At 38.5% G+C, this 15,911-nt stretch overlaps 1 protein-coding gene across 1 annotated transcript in view; it reads left to right on the forward strand.

Moving 5' to 3' along the window:
• SHCBP1L (SHC binding and spindle associated 1 like) overlaps positions 1-15,911 on the forward strand; it is a 52,257-nt gene extending 36,346 nt beyond the window's left edge. The window contains 4 exon segments of the mRNA XM_032137532.2: positions 11,729-11,882; positions 12,952-13,202; positions 14,227-14,349; positions 15,539-15,911. Coding sequence (XP_031993423.2) covers positions 11,729-11,882; positions 12,952-13,202; positions 14,227-14,349; positions 15,539-15,790 — 780 coding nt within the window. The 3' untranslated portion in view covers positions 15,791-15,911.

Raw genomic sequence — 15,911 nt, forward strand, 5'->3', positions numbered from 1 at the left:
TTTAACTTTTATTTTAGGTTTGGGGGTACACGTGAAGATTTGTTACATAGGTAAACTCGTGTCATGGGGGTTTGTTATACATATTATTTCATCACCCAGGTATTAAGACCAGTACTCAATAGTTATCTTTTCTGCTCCTGTCTCTCCTCCTACGCTCTACCTTCAAGTAGACACCAGTATCTGTTGTTTTCCTCTTTGCATTCATAAGTTATTATTTAGTGTTCATGGTGTTAATTTTTGAAATGTTTGGTAGATTTACCAATGAAGCTATCTGATCTTGGACTTTGTTGGGAGATTTTTGCTTACTGATTTTTTAATCTCTTTACTGTTATAGGTCTGTTCAGATTTTATATTTCTTCTAGAGCCAGTTTTGGTAAACTGTGTGTTTCTAGGAATTTGTATACTTAATTTTTGTTGGTGTGAAATCAGTGCATTTGTTGGTGTACAATTGTTCATAGGTGTACATATAATGATAGTATATTCATGGAATATGATTATAAATAATTTTTATTTCTTTAAGGTCAGTAGTAATGTATCTACCTTCATATCTGATTTTAGTTATTTGTGCCTTCTCTCTTTCTCTTAGTCTAGCTAAACTGTTGTCAATTTTGTTGATCTTTTCAAATAATTAATTTTTGATTTTGTTTTTATTTTTCCTATTCTCTATTTCATTGAACTCTAATCTCTATCGTTTCCTTTTACTGTTGGCTTTGGGTTTAATTTGCTCTTTTTCTAGTTTCTTAAGTTGTAAAATTAGATTGCTGATTTGAGATCTTTCTTTTTTAATGTAGGCATTTACTGCTATAAATTTCTCTCTGAGCTCTACTTTTCCTGCATCCTATAAATTTTGGTATGTTGTGTTTTCATTTTCATTTATCTCAAAGTGTCTTAAAATTTTCCTTGTGTTTCATCTTTGAGCCATTTGTTATTTAAGAATATGTTGTTAGGTCGGGCGCGGTGGCTCACGCCTGTAAACCCAGCACTTTGGGAGGCTGAGGGGGGCAGATCACGAGGTCAGGAGATCGAGACCATCCTGGCTAACGTGGTGAAACCCCATCTCTACTAAAAATACAAAAACTTAGCCGGGCATGATGGCGGGCGCCTGTGGTCCCTGCTACTCGGGAGGCTGAGGCAGGAGAATGGCATGAACCCGGGAGGTGGAGCTTGCAGTGAGCCGAGATCGCGCCACTCACTGCACTCCAGTATGGGCGACAGAGCAAGACTCTGTCTCAAAAAAAAAAAATCAAGAATACGTTGTTTAATTTTCACATATTTCTAAATTTTTCAGTTTTCTTTCCATAATTGACTTCTACTTTAATTCCATTGTGGTCAGAGAAGATGTATTTATTGAGACTTGTTTTGTGGCCTAATAGATGGCTTTATCTTGGAGAATGTTCCATATGCATTCCAGAAGAATGTGTTTCCTTTTGTGTTGGACTTGGGGGGCAGTCTATATATGTATGTTAGGTCTAGTTGGATTATACTGTTGTTCAAGTCCTCTATTTCCTTATTGGTCTTCTGTCTAGATGTTCTAGTTATTTTTGAAAGTGGTATAGAAATCTTCAACTATTATTATAAAACTATTTCTTCCTTCAATTCTGTGAATGTTTTACTTCATACATTTTGAGACCTTGTTGTTTGGTTTGCATATGCTTATTGGTACATCTTCTTGATGAATTAACTCTTTTGTTAATATATAATACCTTTCTTTGTCTCTAGCAACAATTGTATTATTAAAGTCTATTTTATCTAATGTTAGTATAGCCACCCCAGCTCTTTTTCAATTACTGTTTGTACAGAATATCTTTTTATTCTTTCACTATTAATCCATTTGTGTCTTTGAATCTAAAGTGAGATTCTTTTTTTTTTTTTTTTTTTTTTTTTTTTGAGACAGAGTCTGCCTCTGTTGCCCAGACTAGAGTGCAATGGTGTGATCTCAGCTCACTGCAACCTCCGCCTCCCAGGTTCAAGCGATTCTCCTGCCTCAGCCTCCTGAGTAGCTGGGATTATGCACCACCATGCCTGGCTAATTTTTGTATTTTTAGTAAAGATGGGGTTTCACCACGTTGGCCAGGCTGGTCTCAAACTCCTGACCTCATGATCTGCCCACCTCGACCTCCCAAAGGGTTGGGATTACAGGCGTGAGCCACCATGCCTGGCCTGAAATGAGATTCTTGTAACATCGTATAGTTGGATTATTTTTCTTTATCCTTTCTACCTGTCTTTTTTAATTGGTGATCTTAATCCATTTACATTTAAAATGATTACTGATAAGGAAGGACTTACTTCTGCCATTGGCCAGTGTTTTTCCTACATGTAATATCTTTTTTTTTTTGTTATGCAGTGCTTTCAGTACCATCTTCTTTTGTGTTTTATGATTTTTTTTTAGTGTACCATTTTGATTTACTCCACATTTCCTTTTGTGTGTATTTTTTAGTTATATTCTTGGTGATTATCAAGGGAATTCTAATTCACATCCTACATTTATAAGATTGAGTTTGAATTGATACCAACTTTGCTTTAATAGCATACAGCTCCATCCTCCCTTTATGTTGTTATTGTTACAAATTACATCTTTATACATTGTTTCCCCATTAGCATGGATTTATAAGGATTGTTTTAGGGATTGGTATCTTCAATTATATAGGAAACAAAAAGAGGAGTCACAAACCAAAAATACAGTAATACTGCCTTTATATTTGCCCTTGGTTTTACCTTTACTGGAACTTTTTTATTTCTTTATATGGCTTTGAGTTACTTCTGTTGTCTATTTCATTTCAGGCTGAAGGACTCCTTTAGCATTTCTTTTAGGATAGGACCAACTTTTGTTTATCTAGAAATGTCAATTTCTTCTTAATTTTGAAAAGGTATTTTTTCTAGATATAGAATTTTTGGTTGTTTATCTTTCAGCACTTTTAAATCCCACTGCTTTCTGGCTTCCATGGTTTCTGATGAGAAATCAGCCTTAATCTTATTAAGGATCTCTTATACTTAATGCATTGCTTCTGTCTTGCTGCTTGTAAGATTCTCTCTTTATAAACTTTGGATTGTTTTTTATCATTATTATTTTTTGAGATGGAGTTTTGCTCTTGTTGCCCAGGCTGGAGTGCAATGGCATGATCTCGGCTCACTGCAACCTCTGCCTCCCGGGTTCAAGCAATTCTCCTACCTCAGCCTCCCCAGTAGCTGGTATCACAGGCATGTGGCACCACATCTGGTTAATTTTTGTATTTTTAGTAGAGATGGGGTTTCGCCATGTTGGCCAAGCTGGTCTGGAACTCCTGACCTCAGGTGATCAGCCGCCTTGGCCTCCCAAAGTGCTGGTATTACAGGTGTCAGCCACCGTGCCCTGCCTATCTTTGGATTTTAATTGTTTGATTATAATATATGTTAATGTGTGTTTTTTTGTGCTTATCCTACTTAAAGTCCATTACACTTCTTGGATATGTAGAGTCATGTCTTTAATGAAATTTGGGAAGTTTTTGGCCATTATGTTTTCAGATATTTTTTCTGCCTTTGTTAGGAAAACCCTCAAGCCATATTTTCCCTCCGTTTTCACGACAAAAGAAGAATTATCAACACAGAAAACTTCTGTGACCCCAAAATATGTGGGGCTTTCTCCCTGCCAGCAAGTAATCAATCAGTTCTCCAGCAGACCCCAACTGGGTGTCCTACGATTCTATTTCAACATATCTACCAGTAGATAGTGTCACATTCTACAGGTTAGAGACTCAGCCTCCAAAACTACCCCTCTCCCTCAAGTCTAGGCCTCCAGAACTTCTGACTGACTGGCTTCAAGTTGGGTTCTCACGACTCCTTTTTTGGGTTTAATTAATTTACTAGAGCAGCTCACAGAACTCAGAGAAACATTTATGTTTACCAGTTAATTTAATTAATTAATTAATTAATTTTTTGAGATGGAGTCTTACTATGTCACCCAGGCTGGAGTACAGTGGTGTGATCTCGGCTCACTGTAACCTCCACCTCCCGGATTCAAGCAATTCTCCTGCCTCAGCCTCCTGAGTAGCTGGGATTACAGGCGCACACCACCACACCCAGCTAATTTTTGTATTTTTAGTAGAGATGGGGTTTCACCATATTGGTCAGTCTGGTCTTGAACTCCTGACCTTGTGATCCACCCGCCTCGGCCTCCCAAAGTGCTGGGATTACAGGTGTGAGCCACCATGCCTGGCTTATGTTTACCAGTTTATTATAAAGGATATCACAGTCAAGTGCAGTGGCTCACGCCTGTAATCCAAGCACTTTGGGAGGCCGAGGCAGGTGGATCACTTGAGGTCAGGAGTTTGAGACCAGCCTGGCCAACATGGCGAAAACCCGTCTCTACTAAAAATACAAAAATTAGCTGGGTGTGGTGGCGCACACCTGTAATATCAGCTACTTGGGAGCCTGAGGCAGGAGAATCACTTGAACCCAGGAGGCAGAGGTTGCAATGAACTGAGATTGCGCCACTGCACTCCAGCCTGGGTGACAGAGAGAGACTCCGTCTCAAAAAAAAAAAAAAAATCGATATTACAAAAGATACAGATGAAAAGATGTATAGGGGAAGGTATCAGGGGAAGGTACACAGAGCTCCCATGCCCTCCTCCAGGTATGTCATCCTCCAGGAAATGTTATGAGATCAGCTTTCTGAAGGCTCTCTGAACCCAGTCCTCTTGGGTTTCTTTGGACAACTGTGTTAAAACGTGATTGGTCTCAAGGTATGGGGTGGAACCCAGTTTATTTGTTTATGTTTTGTTTCTTTTTTTCTTTTTTGTGGATAACAGGGTCTTGCTATATTGCCCAGGCAGGTCTCAAATTCCTGGGCTCAAGCTAAGGCTCCCACCTCTGCCTCCCTAAGAGCTGGGAGTACAGGCGTGAGCCACCGTGCCTGGCGGAACCTGGTTTGGAATGAGGGTCTTATGACCCACAATCAGAAAAAGCACAGGAATATTAGAGTCCTGCCCTGTGGCAGGTGAAAGGAGAGCAAGAGAAGGTCAGAGAGATTCTGTTTCCTGAGGCCTGCTCATGAGGCCTAAAGCACCCAATATTATAACAAAAAACTATAAGGACTGTGGAAGTTATGAGTCAGGAGCTGTGAATGAAAACCCATATATACATACAAAGTAACAACACACCCTTTTCTCTCTTTCCTCTTCTGACACTTCCTAATAAGTATATTTATAAGCTTCATCATATCCCACTGGTCCCTTTGATGCTGTTCATTTTTTTCTATAGTTCTTTTCTTTCTGGTCCTCAGGCTGGATAATTTCTATTGTGCTTTCATCAAGATTGCTGATTATTTTTTCTGCTTGCTCAAATCTGCTGTTGAACCCCTCTAGTGAATTTTTCACTTCAGCTATTACACTTTTCAACTACAGAATTTCTATTTTGTTTATATTTTTATTGATATTCTTTATTTGTTCAGACATTGTTCTCCTGGTTGCTTCTAGTTCTTTATTGTTTCCTTTAGCTCTTTGTGCACATTTAAAACAGTTGAGTTAAAGTCTTTGTCTAGTAAGTCCAAAGTCTTATCTGGGCTTCCTCAGGGATAGTTTCTGTCAATTTATTTTTCCTGTGAGTGGGTCATGGTATCTTATTTTTTTGTATGCCTTGCAATTTTTTTGTTGAAAACTGGACATTTTGGATATTATAATATGGTAACTCTGGAAATTGGATTCTACACCTCCCCAGGGTTTTTCAGTTGTTGAAGACTGCAGCTATATGTTTGTTTAATGACTTTTCTAAACTAATTTGCAAAGGCTGTATTCCTTTTTTGTGTGGCACTTGAAGTCTTTGTTGTGTTATCTCAGTACATAGTGAGTGATCTAACAGTGATTTCCTTAAAGGGCTCAGCTAAAAAGAAAAAACAAAGCCAGGTGCAGTGGCTTACACCTGTAATCCCAGCACTTCGGGAGGCTGAGGCAGGCAGATCACTTGAGGCCAAGAGTTTGAGACCAGCCTGGCCAACATGGTGAAACCCCACCTCTACTAAAAATACAGAAATTAGCTGGGCGTAGTGGTGCACACCTGTAATCCCATCTACTTGGGAGGCTGCGGCAGGAGAATTGCTTGAACCCGGGAGGAAGAGGTTGCAGTGAGCCCAGATCGTCCCACTGCACTCCAGCCTGGGCAACAGAGCCTGGATCCGTCTCCAAAAAAAAGCAAAAACAAAAAAATAGATAAATAACTAGAAAAAAACAAAAACTCTCCCAGTGTTTGCAGATTGTCTCTGAGCTGAGACACTCCTGCAAAGCTAAGCCAGGCTGCCTAAAACTTTGTATTAGCTTTTGCTTCCTGTTTGCGCAAGGCCCAAAGAGCAGCCAAAGGTGCAAGCCTAGGTGGTTCTTGGGTATCTTCTGAGCATACATCTAGCCCTGCAGTGCAGTGTGCATTTCACTACTGATTTCCTGGCATATGGAAAGCGCGGATTCTGTTCAAGCCCTTATTCCTCCAAAAATCTTTCTCCTCAGCCCCTCCTTTGAGGAATTTTGCTTGTCTCTTTCTGTGTTCTTTGTGCTAGGCATCTATGGGGCAAAGGGAAAGCCACTCCAGCCTGGGGTGAAAAAAATATCATCTTTCTTTGCCAGTCCATCAGAGAACTACCAGCTAGGTCAGAATTTACAACCATAGTATTTTGAGAACAAAGCCTATATTGCACCCTACCACCTGGTGGCCTGCTGGCACCAGCAAGCTACGCCAGGAATGTGGGCTGCCATTTCCATTGCTGCTGCAGAGCAGGGGATTGGGGGATGGGGGTAAGCAAAAAAATGCCACACTTGTTTACTGAATTTTAGCAGCCACTTCATTAAGCATTTCCTTTGTTGCTGTGTTTGATTTAGGTTCTAGAGCTCCCAAAAGTTGATTCCATAGTTTTTGCCAACTTAATGTTTGCTTCAGTGGAAGAGCCATTACTTCACCATTTCTGTGATGTCATCTCTTCCTTGTGTCTTTAACCTCTCCTCTCTACTCTCTCCTTCCTGAATACAGTGAGATATGTTCAATTCTGTTCTATTTTAAATAGCAAAACAATATCTACCCTAAACACCACATCTCTGTTTCTTACCTTGCAGAGAAAAACTACTTGAAATATTTATCTGCATTTATTTCCACTTCTTCATATTTATTCCTCTACTCACTGTGATCTGGCTTCTGTCTCCAGAATATCACTGAAAATGCTGTTGTGGTCATGTAGAATCTCCCTCTGGCCAATTGCAGTAGGTACAACTCAGAGATTACCATCTTGTTAATCTTTGAGCAGCATTTGACACTACCAACTACATTTGTCCCTCGGTATATACAGGGATTAGTCCAAGGACACTTGGCATGTTATCCAAATCTGTGTGTACTCAAGTCCTGCTGTCAGCCCTGCAGAACCCACATATACAAAATTCAAAGTCTGCTCTCCATATACTCAGATTTTCATTCTGCAAATGCTGTATTTTGATCCGTGTTTGGTTGAAAAAAATCTGTGTATAAGTGAGTCTATGCAGTTCAAACCCATGTTGTTCAAGGGTCAATTGTACTTCCTCCTTCCATGACATCCTAGTCCCTTGATTTTCTTACCACCTCTTTGCCTGCTTCTCAGTATTCTTTGTGAGATCTTGTGTTTCTGCCAGTTTGTTAAATATTCCTCAGTGTTCTGTGCTAGGTTTCTATCTTGCCCTCTTTACACGTTCTTGTAGCTCATTTCATCCATTCCTGTGCTCTAATTATCATATAAGTAAATAATTCTATGACCTTATGTCAAGTCAGGTCCTATATTCTAGACCCTTACATCCATAGTCTACTGGATACCTCTATCTAGTGACTCCACTGGCACTTCAAATTTATTGGCACCAAAATTAAACTTATTGACTTCCTCTATCACACTTTTTTCTCTCTCCTGTGTTTCTTATTTCAGTGAATAAAAAAAATATAAGTGAGGAGGGTTTCAGAGTTGTTACACATTATTTATTTACGGAGGTAGTCTTGTGCTATCTGCTTCCAATGTATGTAATACCTGCACAAATGAATTTGTAGGTTGCTGATTTAGTTAGGTTTATAGGAATTTTACATATATCTGGAAAAAGTGTTCACTCTCACTTATCAAATAAATGGAAATGAAAATGAGGTGAGGAGTTTTGTCCATTAAAATGGCAAATATTGTACAAATTTTTTAAAAATCCCATGTTGTTTTGTTTATAACAAAACAAGCATTCTTAACCCAAGTTTTAATTGATTAAGCTTTTCTGGAGAGGAATTTGGCAAAGTATATCCAAGACTCTTAAAATGTTTATACCTTTTGATCCAGCAATTTCCTGTCTAGTAATGTTTCCCAAAGAAACAACTAGAGATATACATAAGGATCTGTTATAGTATTTTCATAATGTTGAAAACTCATAAACCATCTAAATAAGAGTGAGAAATTCATAACATAAGTTGTAATATATCTGTTTGATACATTAGTATGTAATTGTTAAAAGTTAGGCTTTGATGTGCTATTCATAATAGCAAAGACAGGGAATCAACCTAGGTGCCCATTGATGGTGAATTGAATAATGAAAATGTGGTACATATACACCATGGAATACTATGCAGCCATAAAAAGAATGAAATCATGTCCTTTGCAGTGGCGTGGAGGCACCTGAAGGCCATTATCCTAAGTGAATTAATGCAGGAACAGAAAACCAAATACTGCATGTTCTCACTTACAAGCAGGAGCTGAACACTGAGTACACATGGACACAAACATGAGAACAATAGACACTGCTAACTACTGGTGCAGGAGGAAGAAGGGAGGGGATGTCTGTTCAAAAACTACCTATTGGGTACTATGCTCAATACCTGGATGCAATAAACGAACATAGTAAACCCTGCACATGCACCCCCGTATCTAAAATAAGTTGAAATTTTAATCATTAAAAAAATAGGCTTTGAAAAATTATTTAAAGACATGGGGAAGGTGATATAATGACAAAATCAGAATTCAAAAGTATATACAATGTATGGTATGATTGATTGGCATATGAATAAATGAATATATGCATGGGAAATATGCTAGAAAGAAATATCTATATAAATGAAGGTTTTCTTTAGTTAAGAATTTACAAGTTAATTTTTCAATTTTTATTATGCTTTCTTTTCCATGTTTTTATAACAAGTATCACTTTTATAATAAGAAAAAAAGGCTGGGTGCAGTGGCTCAAGCCTGTAATTCCAGCACTTTGGGAGACCAAGGCTGGCGGATCACTTGAGGTCAGGAGTTCGAGACCAGCCTGGCCAACATGGTGAAACCCCATCTCCACTAAAAATACAAAAATTAGCTGGGTGTGGTGGCACACACCTATAATCCTAGCAACTTGGGAGGCTGAGGCAGGAGAATCACTTGAACCCAGGAGGTTGCAGTGAGCCAAGACTGTGCCACTGCACTCCAGCCTGGGCGACAGAGCAAGACTACATCCCAAAATAACAATAATAATAATAAGAAGAAGAAGAAGAAGAAGAAGAAGAAGTAGAAAAAGAAGAAGAAGAAGAAAGATATATGCATGATAATGCCATTTTCATTGGGATCAAAGAATAATAGGCATTTTTTCAGAATATATTTCCAAATTTTATATTTGGACTTACTATTTATTTGTTTACTTTTTTTTTTTTGAGACAGTTTTGCTCTTGTTGCCCAGGCTGGAGTGCAATGGCACCATCTCCGCTTACTGCAAACTCCGCCTCCCAGGTTCAAGCGATTCTCCTGCCTCAACCTCCCGAGTAGCTGGGATTGAAGGCATGTGTCACCATGCCTGGCTAATTTTAATATTTTTAGTAGAGACAGGGTTTCACCATATTGGTCAGGCTGGTCTCGAAGTCCTGACCTCAAGTGATCCACCCATCTTGACCTCCCAAAGTGCTGGGATTACAGGTGTGAGCCACTGTGCCCGGCTTGGATTTATATTTTATATTAAAAGTCCTTCACACTGCTGGGCATAGTGGCTCCTACCTGTAATCCCAGCACTCTGGGTGGCTGAGTTGGGTGATCACTTGAGCTCAGGAGTTTGAGAACAGCTTGGGCAATATAGCGAAACCCCACCTCTACAAAAAATACAAAAATTACCCAGGCATGGCAATGTGTGCTTGTAGTCCCAGCTACTCAGGAGACTGAGGTGGGAGGATCACTTGAGCCTGGGAGGTTTAGGCTGCAGTGAGCCATGATCGTGCCACTGTACTCCAGCCTGGGCGACAGAATGAGACCCTGTCTCAAAATAAATAAATAAAGCCCTTCGGTCTTTACGACACTAATAACGAAGTTATCTCCTCTTTTCTACTCCCAGTGCATATTTTAGAATCTTTGATATGTATAATTTTGTTTATTTGGGGGCCAGGAACGCTGGCTCATGCCTGTAATCCCAGCACTTTGGGAGGCCGAGGCAGGTGGATCACCTGAGGTCAGGAGTTTGAGACCAACCTGGCTAACATGGCGAAACCCTGTCTCTACTAAAAATACAAAAGTTAGTTGGGTGTGGTGGCAGACGCCTGTAATCCCAACTACTCAGGAGGCTGAGGTGGGAGAATTGGCTGAACCTGGGAGGCAGAGGTTGCAGTGAGCCGAGATCATGCCATTGCACACCCGCCTGGGTGACGAGTGAAATTCGATCTCAAAAAAAAAAAGAATTTTGTTTATTTACTAAAATTGGAGGGTCATTTTGAGTTAAAGAAAACAAAATGATACATAGGGAAGAGCATGAGATCTGGTGTCATATTGAACTGTATCTAAAGCTTGGCTTCACTACTAACTTTGACAATTCATTTAATCTTGCCACGCTTCAATTTCCTTAACCTTTTTTTTTTTTTTTTTGAGACGGAGTCTCGCTCTGTGGCCCAGGCTGGAGTGCAGTGGCGCAATCTCGGCTCACTGCAAGCTCCGCCTCCTGGGTTCACGCCATTCTCCTGCCTCAGCCTCTCCGAGTAGCTGGGACTACAGGCGCCCGCCACCACGCCCGGCTAATTTTTCTTGTATTTTTAGTAGAGACGGGGTTTCACCGTGGTCTCGATCTCCTGACCTCATGATCCGCCCGCCTCGGCCTCCCACAGTGCTGGGATTACAAGCGTGAGCCACCGCGCCCGGCCCAATTTCCTTAACCTTACAGCTGGGATAATAATACTTACGTTGCCGGGCGCGGTGGCTCATGCCTGTAGTCCCAGCAGTTTGGGAGGCCGAGGTGGGCGGATTACCTGAGGTCAGGAGTTCAAGAGCAGCCTGGCCAACATGGAGAAACCCCATTTCTACTAAAAATACAAAAAATTAGCCAGACGTGGTGGTGTGTGCCTGTAATCCCAGCTTCTCAGGAGGCTGAGGCAGGAGAATCGCTTGAACCCGAGAGGCAGGGGTTGCAGTGAGCCGAGATCACACCATTGCCCTCCAGCCTGGGTGACAGAGCCAAACTCTGTCTCAAAATAATAATAATAATAATATGTCAAGGAACTGTTGCAAGGCTTAAGGAGGTAATATGTAAAGTTCAAAATATGGCACATAGCTAAATACCCAGTATTTAATAGTTATAAAATGATGAACGATTGTAAAGAAAAATTTTATTTCAACATTAATCGATGAACTGGTACTTTGAGCATTTAATAAATGCTAGTCTTTAATAAATATTAAGTCTTTTGGGAAAAGCACTTGTCCAGTAAGTAACTGATTAAAATGACATATTTCAGTTTAACCTATTATTGAAAGTGCAAGTGTTTTATTTTTTTTTAGATAAAGGATTTATCTTCAGACACACTTCTCCAACAGCATGATGATTTGGATTTGGCTTTGGATAATTGTTATAGTGGAGATACAGTAATAATTTTTCCAGGAGAATATCAAGCTGCAAATCTTGCTTTGTTGACAGATGACATCATTATAAAGGGTTAGCAGGGCATCCTTTGTAGTTTTTTTACAGCAATGTATACTGGACAAATTGTGTATTCTAAACATGCTTAATGGAATTATTAGAAATTACAATAGAATTTATGTTTTACAGAAATCCTTTATGTTCCTTTTATAATTAAGACATGTTCTTCGTATTTTCTATTAGCTCCATTTATATTTTTTACCCAAAGTACTTTTTTCTTATCTATCTTTACTGCTTTTCACATCACTTTACTAAGGAAAACCCAGATGTAAAGCTATATTAAAATATGCTCATCATTTTCTCAAAAAGGCTAATATTACATGCTAACTCACCAAAACAGAAGTAGAACAGCAGAATTTACTAAATTTCTTTTAGGTCCTGAACATATTTAGAAACTTTCTCTCTTTTTGACTTTGAAGTAAGAGTATTCTCATTGTCTAACCAACAACAACAACAACAAGAAAAGCTGGACATGGTGCCTCACGCCTGTAATCCCAGCACTTTGGAAGGCTGAGGCAAGTGGATTGCTAGAGCCCCGGAGTTTGAGACCAGCCTTGGCAACATAGTGAAACCCCATCTCTACAAAAAATTCAAAAGTTAGCTGGATGTGGTGGCACACACCTGTAGTCCCAGTTACTCAGGAGGCTGAGGTGGGACAATCACTTGAGCCCAGGTTGCAGTGAGCCATGATCAAGCCACTGCACTCCAGCCTGGGTGAAAGAGCAAGACTGTCTCAAAAAAAAAAAAAAAGAAAAAGAAAAAGATTACACTATAGTTATGTATGTACTATATATTATTTGTTAAAAATATGTGAAGCTGGGCACTGTGCTATGCACCTGTAGTCCCAACTTAGGAGGTGAGGCAGGAGGATCACTTGAGCCCAGGAGTTCGAGACTAGCCTGGGCAACATAGCGAGACCCATCTCTAAAAATGTGCACGTGCGCGCACGCACACACACACACACACACACGCACACGCACACACACAGGGAAAAACTTTAGTAACAGCAGTATTGTTGAATGACAATAAAGGGCCTTAAAATGGGAGATTACTGATTTAATGTATTTTTATCCCTATGAATCAGGAGTTGGAAGGAGAGAGGAAATTATGATTACTTCTGAACCTTCTTGTGACAGTTTTGTGGTGTCCAAAGCTGACAATGTGAAACTAATGCATCTATCTTTGATACAACAAGGGACGGTTGATGGTATCGTGGTGGTGGAGTCTGGTCACATGACTCTAGAAAACTGCATGTTAAAATGTGAAGGAACAGGAGTGTGTGTTCTTACAGGGGCTGCTTTGACGATTACAGACAGTGAAATAACTGGTGCCCAGGTATTTCATTCTTTAAAAAGTATGGCCTTATATGACTATAGATAACAGCTTTGAGTGATCTTAATATACAAATAAAGGGTAGCAATTTCTTCATCTTTTAGTGGAATTCTAATTAAACTTAGTAACTGGTAGACATCAACAAAATGAGTACTAGAGAGTGTCATAGTACATTTAGGAAAAATGAAATGCTAGGTCCAAAGTAAAGAATATTTAGCTTTGTTTTATAAGGGTGACTTTTTAAAATCTGGAAAAGAGTGGCTATAACATAAATCATGAGTCAGTCGTTTGATAGTTTAAAGAAATAAGACATGTAAGTTATCAGATGTTGCTGTTAGGTGTTGTGATTAGTTCTAACAGCTTCTGAGTAATCAGGACATAAAAAACTTTAGGCCAAGCACAGTGGTTCACTCCTGTAATCCCAGCACTTTGAGAGCTGAGGCGGGAGGATCACTTGAGCCGAAGTTTGAGACCAGCCTGGGCAACACAGAAAGACCTTGTCTTTAACAATAAATAAATAAATAATTAAAAATTAAGAGCTTGAGTCTTTAGATAACAATCGCAAAGATAATTGAAGGACTGGAGAATTGAATGAGAAAAAGGATTAAAGAAAGTAGAAAAATAGCACCTTTTTAAAGAATTTTTAAAATTTCCACTAAAATGAGGAAATATACTTTAGTGGCATTACGTGGGATTTACAGTAGATATAAATTTTTATAACTATTGAAACAATTGCTTAAAGAGGTTTTGGACTTCTTTCTAGAGAATCATTTTGGTGGAAGAGTAAGATAGTGGATTATATGACCTCAACCTTCTAAGTCTAATGATTCTCTAACAGATATTTAAATTTTCAATATTTTTAAATATTATCTTTACAATTAACAGTTGCATGCATGATCATGTATTTTCATGTTACTCAATGTTTATACTGGTAATACAGAATTACAATTTTCAAGTCTAAAGAAGATTTTGGAGAGAGGTTTGTGTATATATTTTGTAGATAGTTTTATTTGCTTTTAATTTACAGGGTGCTGGTGTTGAACTGTATCCTGGAAGCATAGCCATTTTGGAAAGAAATGAAATTCATCACTGTAATAACCTCAGAACCAGTGACAGTTCAAAAAGCACCTTAGGTGGAGTTAATATGAAGGTATTCTCTTATTTCTTGATGTAGCATTGTTATAAGAATTGTAAGTAATTACAAGTGCTAAAATATTAGTTTTAGTCTTAAAAGGCAGTCTAAATATTATCATTGATTTGGAAAAGAATAGTACAGGTAACAAAATATGGTTAAATGATGGCTGATGGGAAATAAGTTTAGCCTTATAATTTAATAATTTGTACTTAAACTCTTTGCAAATAACCTTGAATATGAGAAATGGGATAGATTTTTCTCTTAAAGATATTTTAGAGTTTTCTTTGATCAGATCTGTAATACATTTTGGTATTTCAAATTACAAAGTAAAGCAAATTAAGAATAATAGTGTATTAAGAAGCATTTGAAGTCTTACTTTCAAAGTTGTGTTAAATGGTTTAAGCTAACCAATTAAAACATTAATAGCAATAATTTCTAGGTGAAATGTCTTCCATCCTTTCTGCTTCTATAAATCTTGTCTTTCTAAGTCCCTCTGTAGGCTTGTGTAGTTAATGAACTTTTATGTTAATGAAGTTTTTTCTAGAACATTCTAACTCTTTGTTTTATGAATGTACATTTTGTCTCCTCAAATAGATTATAAATTATCTAAGGGCAGGAATTGTATTATGTATTACTAGTAGTCTCCCACTCTCTGTATGATTCTGGACACTAAGTCAGATAATTGGTTGAAAATAAGGTACAAGGCCAGGCACGGTGGCTCATGCCTGTAATCCCAGCACTTTGGGAGGCCAAGGAGTACAGATCACGAGGTCAAGAGATCGAGACCATCCTGGCTAACATGGTGAAACCCCATCTCTACTAAAAATGCAAAAATTAGCTGGGTGTGGTGGCACGCGTCTGTAGTCCCAGCTACTTGAGTGGCTGAGGGAGGAGAATCACTTGAACCAGGAGGCGGAGGTTGCAGTGAGCCAAGACCATGTCATTGCACTCCAGCCTGAGCAACAAAGCAAGACTCCATCTCAAAAAAAAAAAAAAAAATTCTTATTAAATATTTTTTGTAGTTAATATTACATTAGTTGGTGTCATGAAAACAGTACTTAACACTTGTTCAAAATTGAGAGTCTCGGTTGTTTTAAAAAATCTGTTAATCCATGGATAAAGTCTAAGCTAATTTTTATATGTTCATTATTTCATTTTTTAAATAAAATCATTGAAAAACTAATTTCCTCAAATAATTTAATAGGTTCTTCCAGCACCCAAATTGAAGATGACTAATAATCATATTTATAGCAACAAAGGCTATGGAGTAAGCATTCTTCAACCAACAGAACAGTTTTTTATTGTAGCAGAAGACGCTCTCAACAAAAGGGCTGCTTCAGGAGATAAAAAAGACGATAAAATGCTCTTCAAAGTAATGCAAAATCTGAATCTGGAAATGAATAATAATAAGATAGAAGCAAACGTCAAGGGGGATATCAGAATAGTCACAAGTTAAAGCATCTGAACTGATGTTAAAGTTTTATATTTCACAAATTTGTTTAATAAACGATTCTCATATCCCACTGAAATGGTAGTTTCAATTCAAAGCTTAATTAAAAAATATTTAAATATCATAA

This window comes from Hylobates moloch, unplaced genomic scaffold, assembly GCF_009828535.3.
Source record: "Hylobates moloch isolate HMO894 unplaced genomic scaffold, HMol_V3 SCAFFOLD_18, whole genome shotgun sequence".
Taxonomy (NCBI): Eukaryota; Metazoa; Chordata; class Mammalia; order Primates; family Hylobatidae; genus Hylobates; species Hylobates moloch.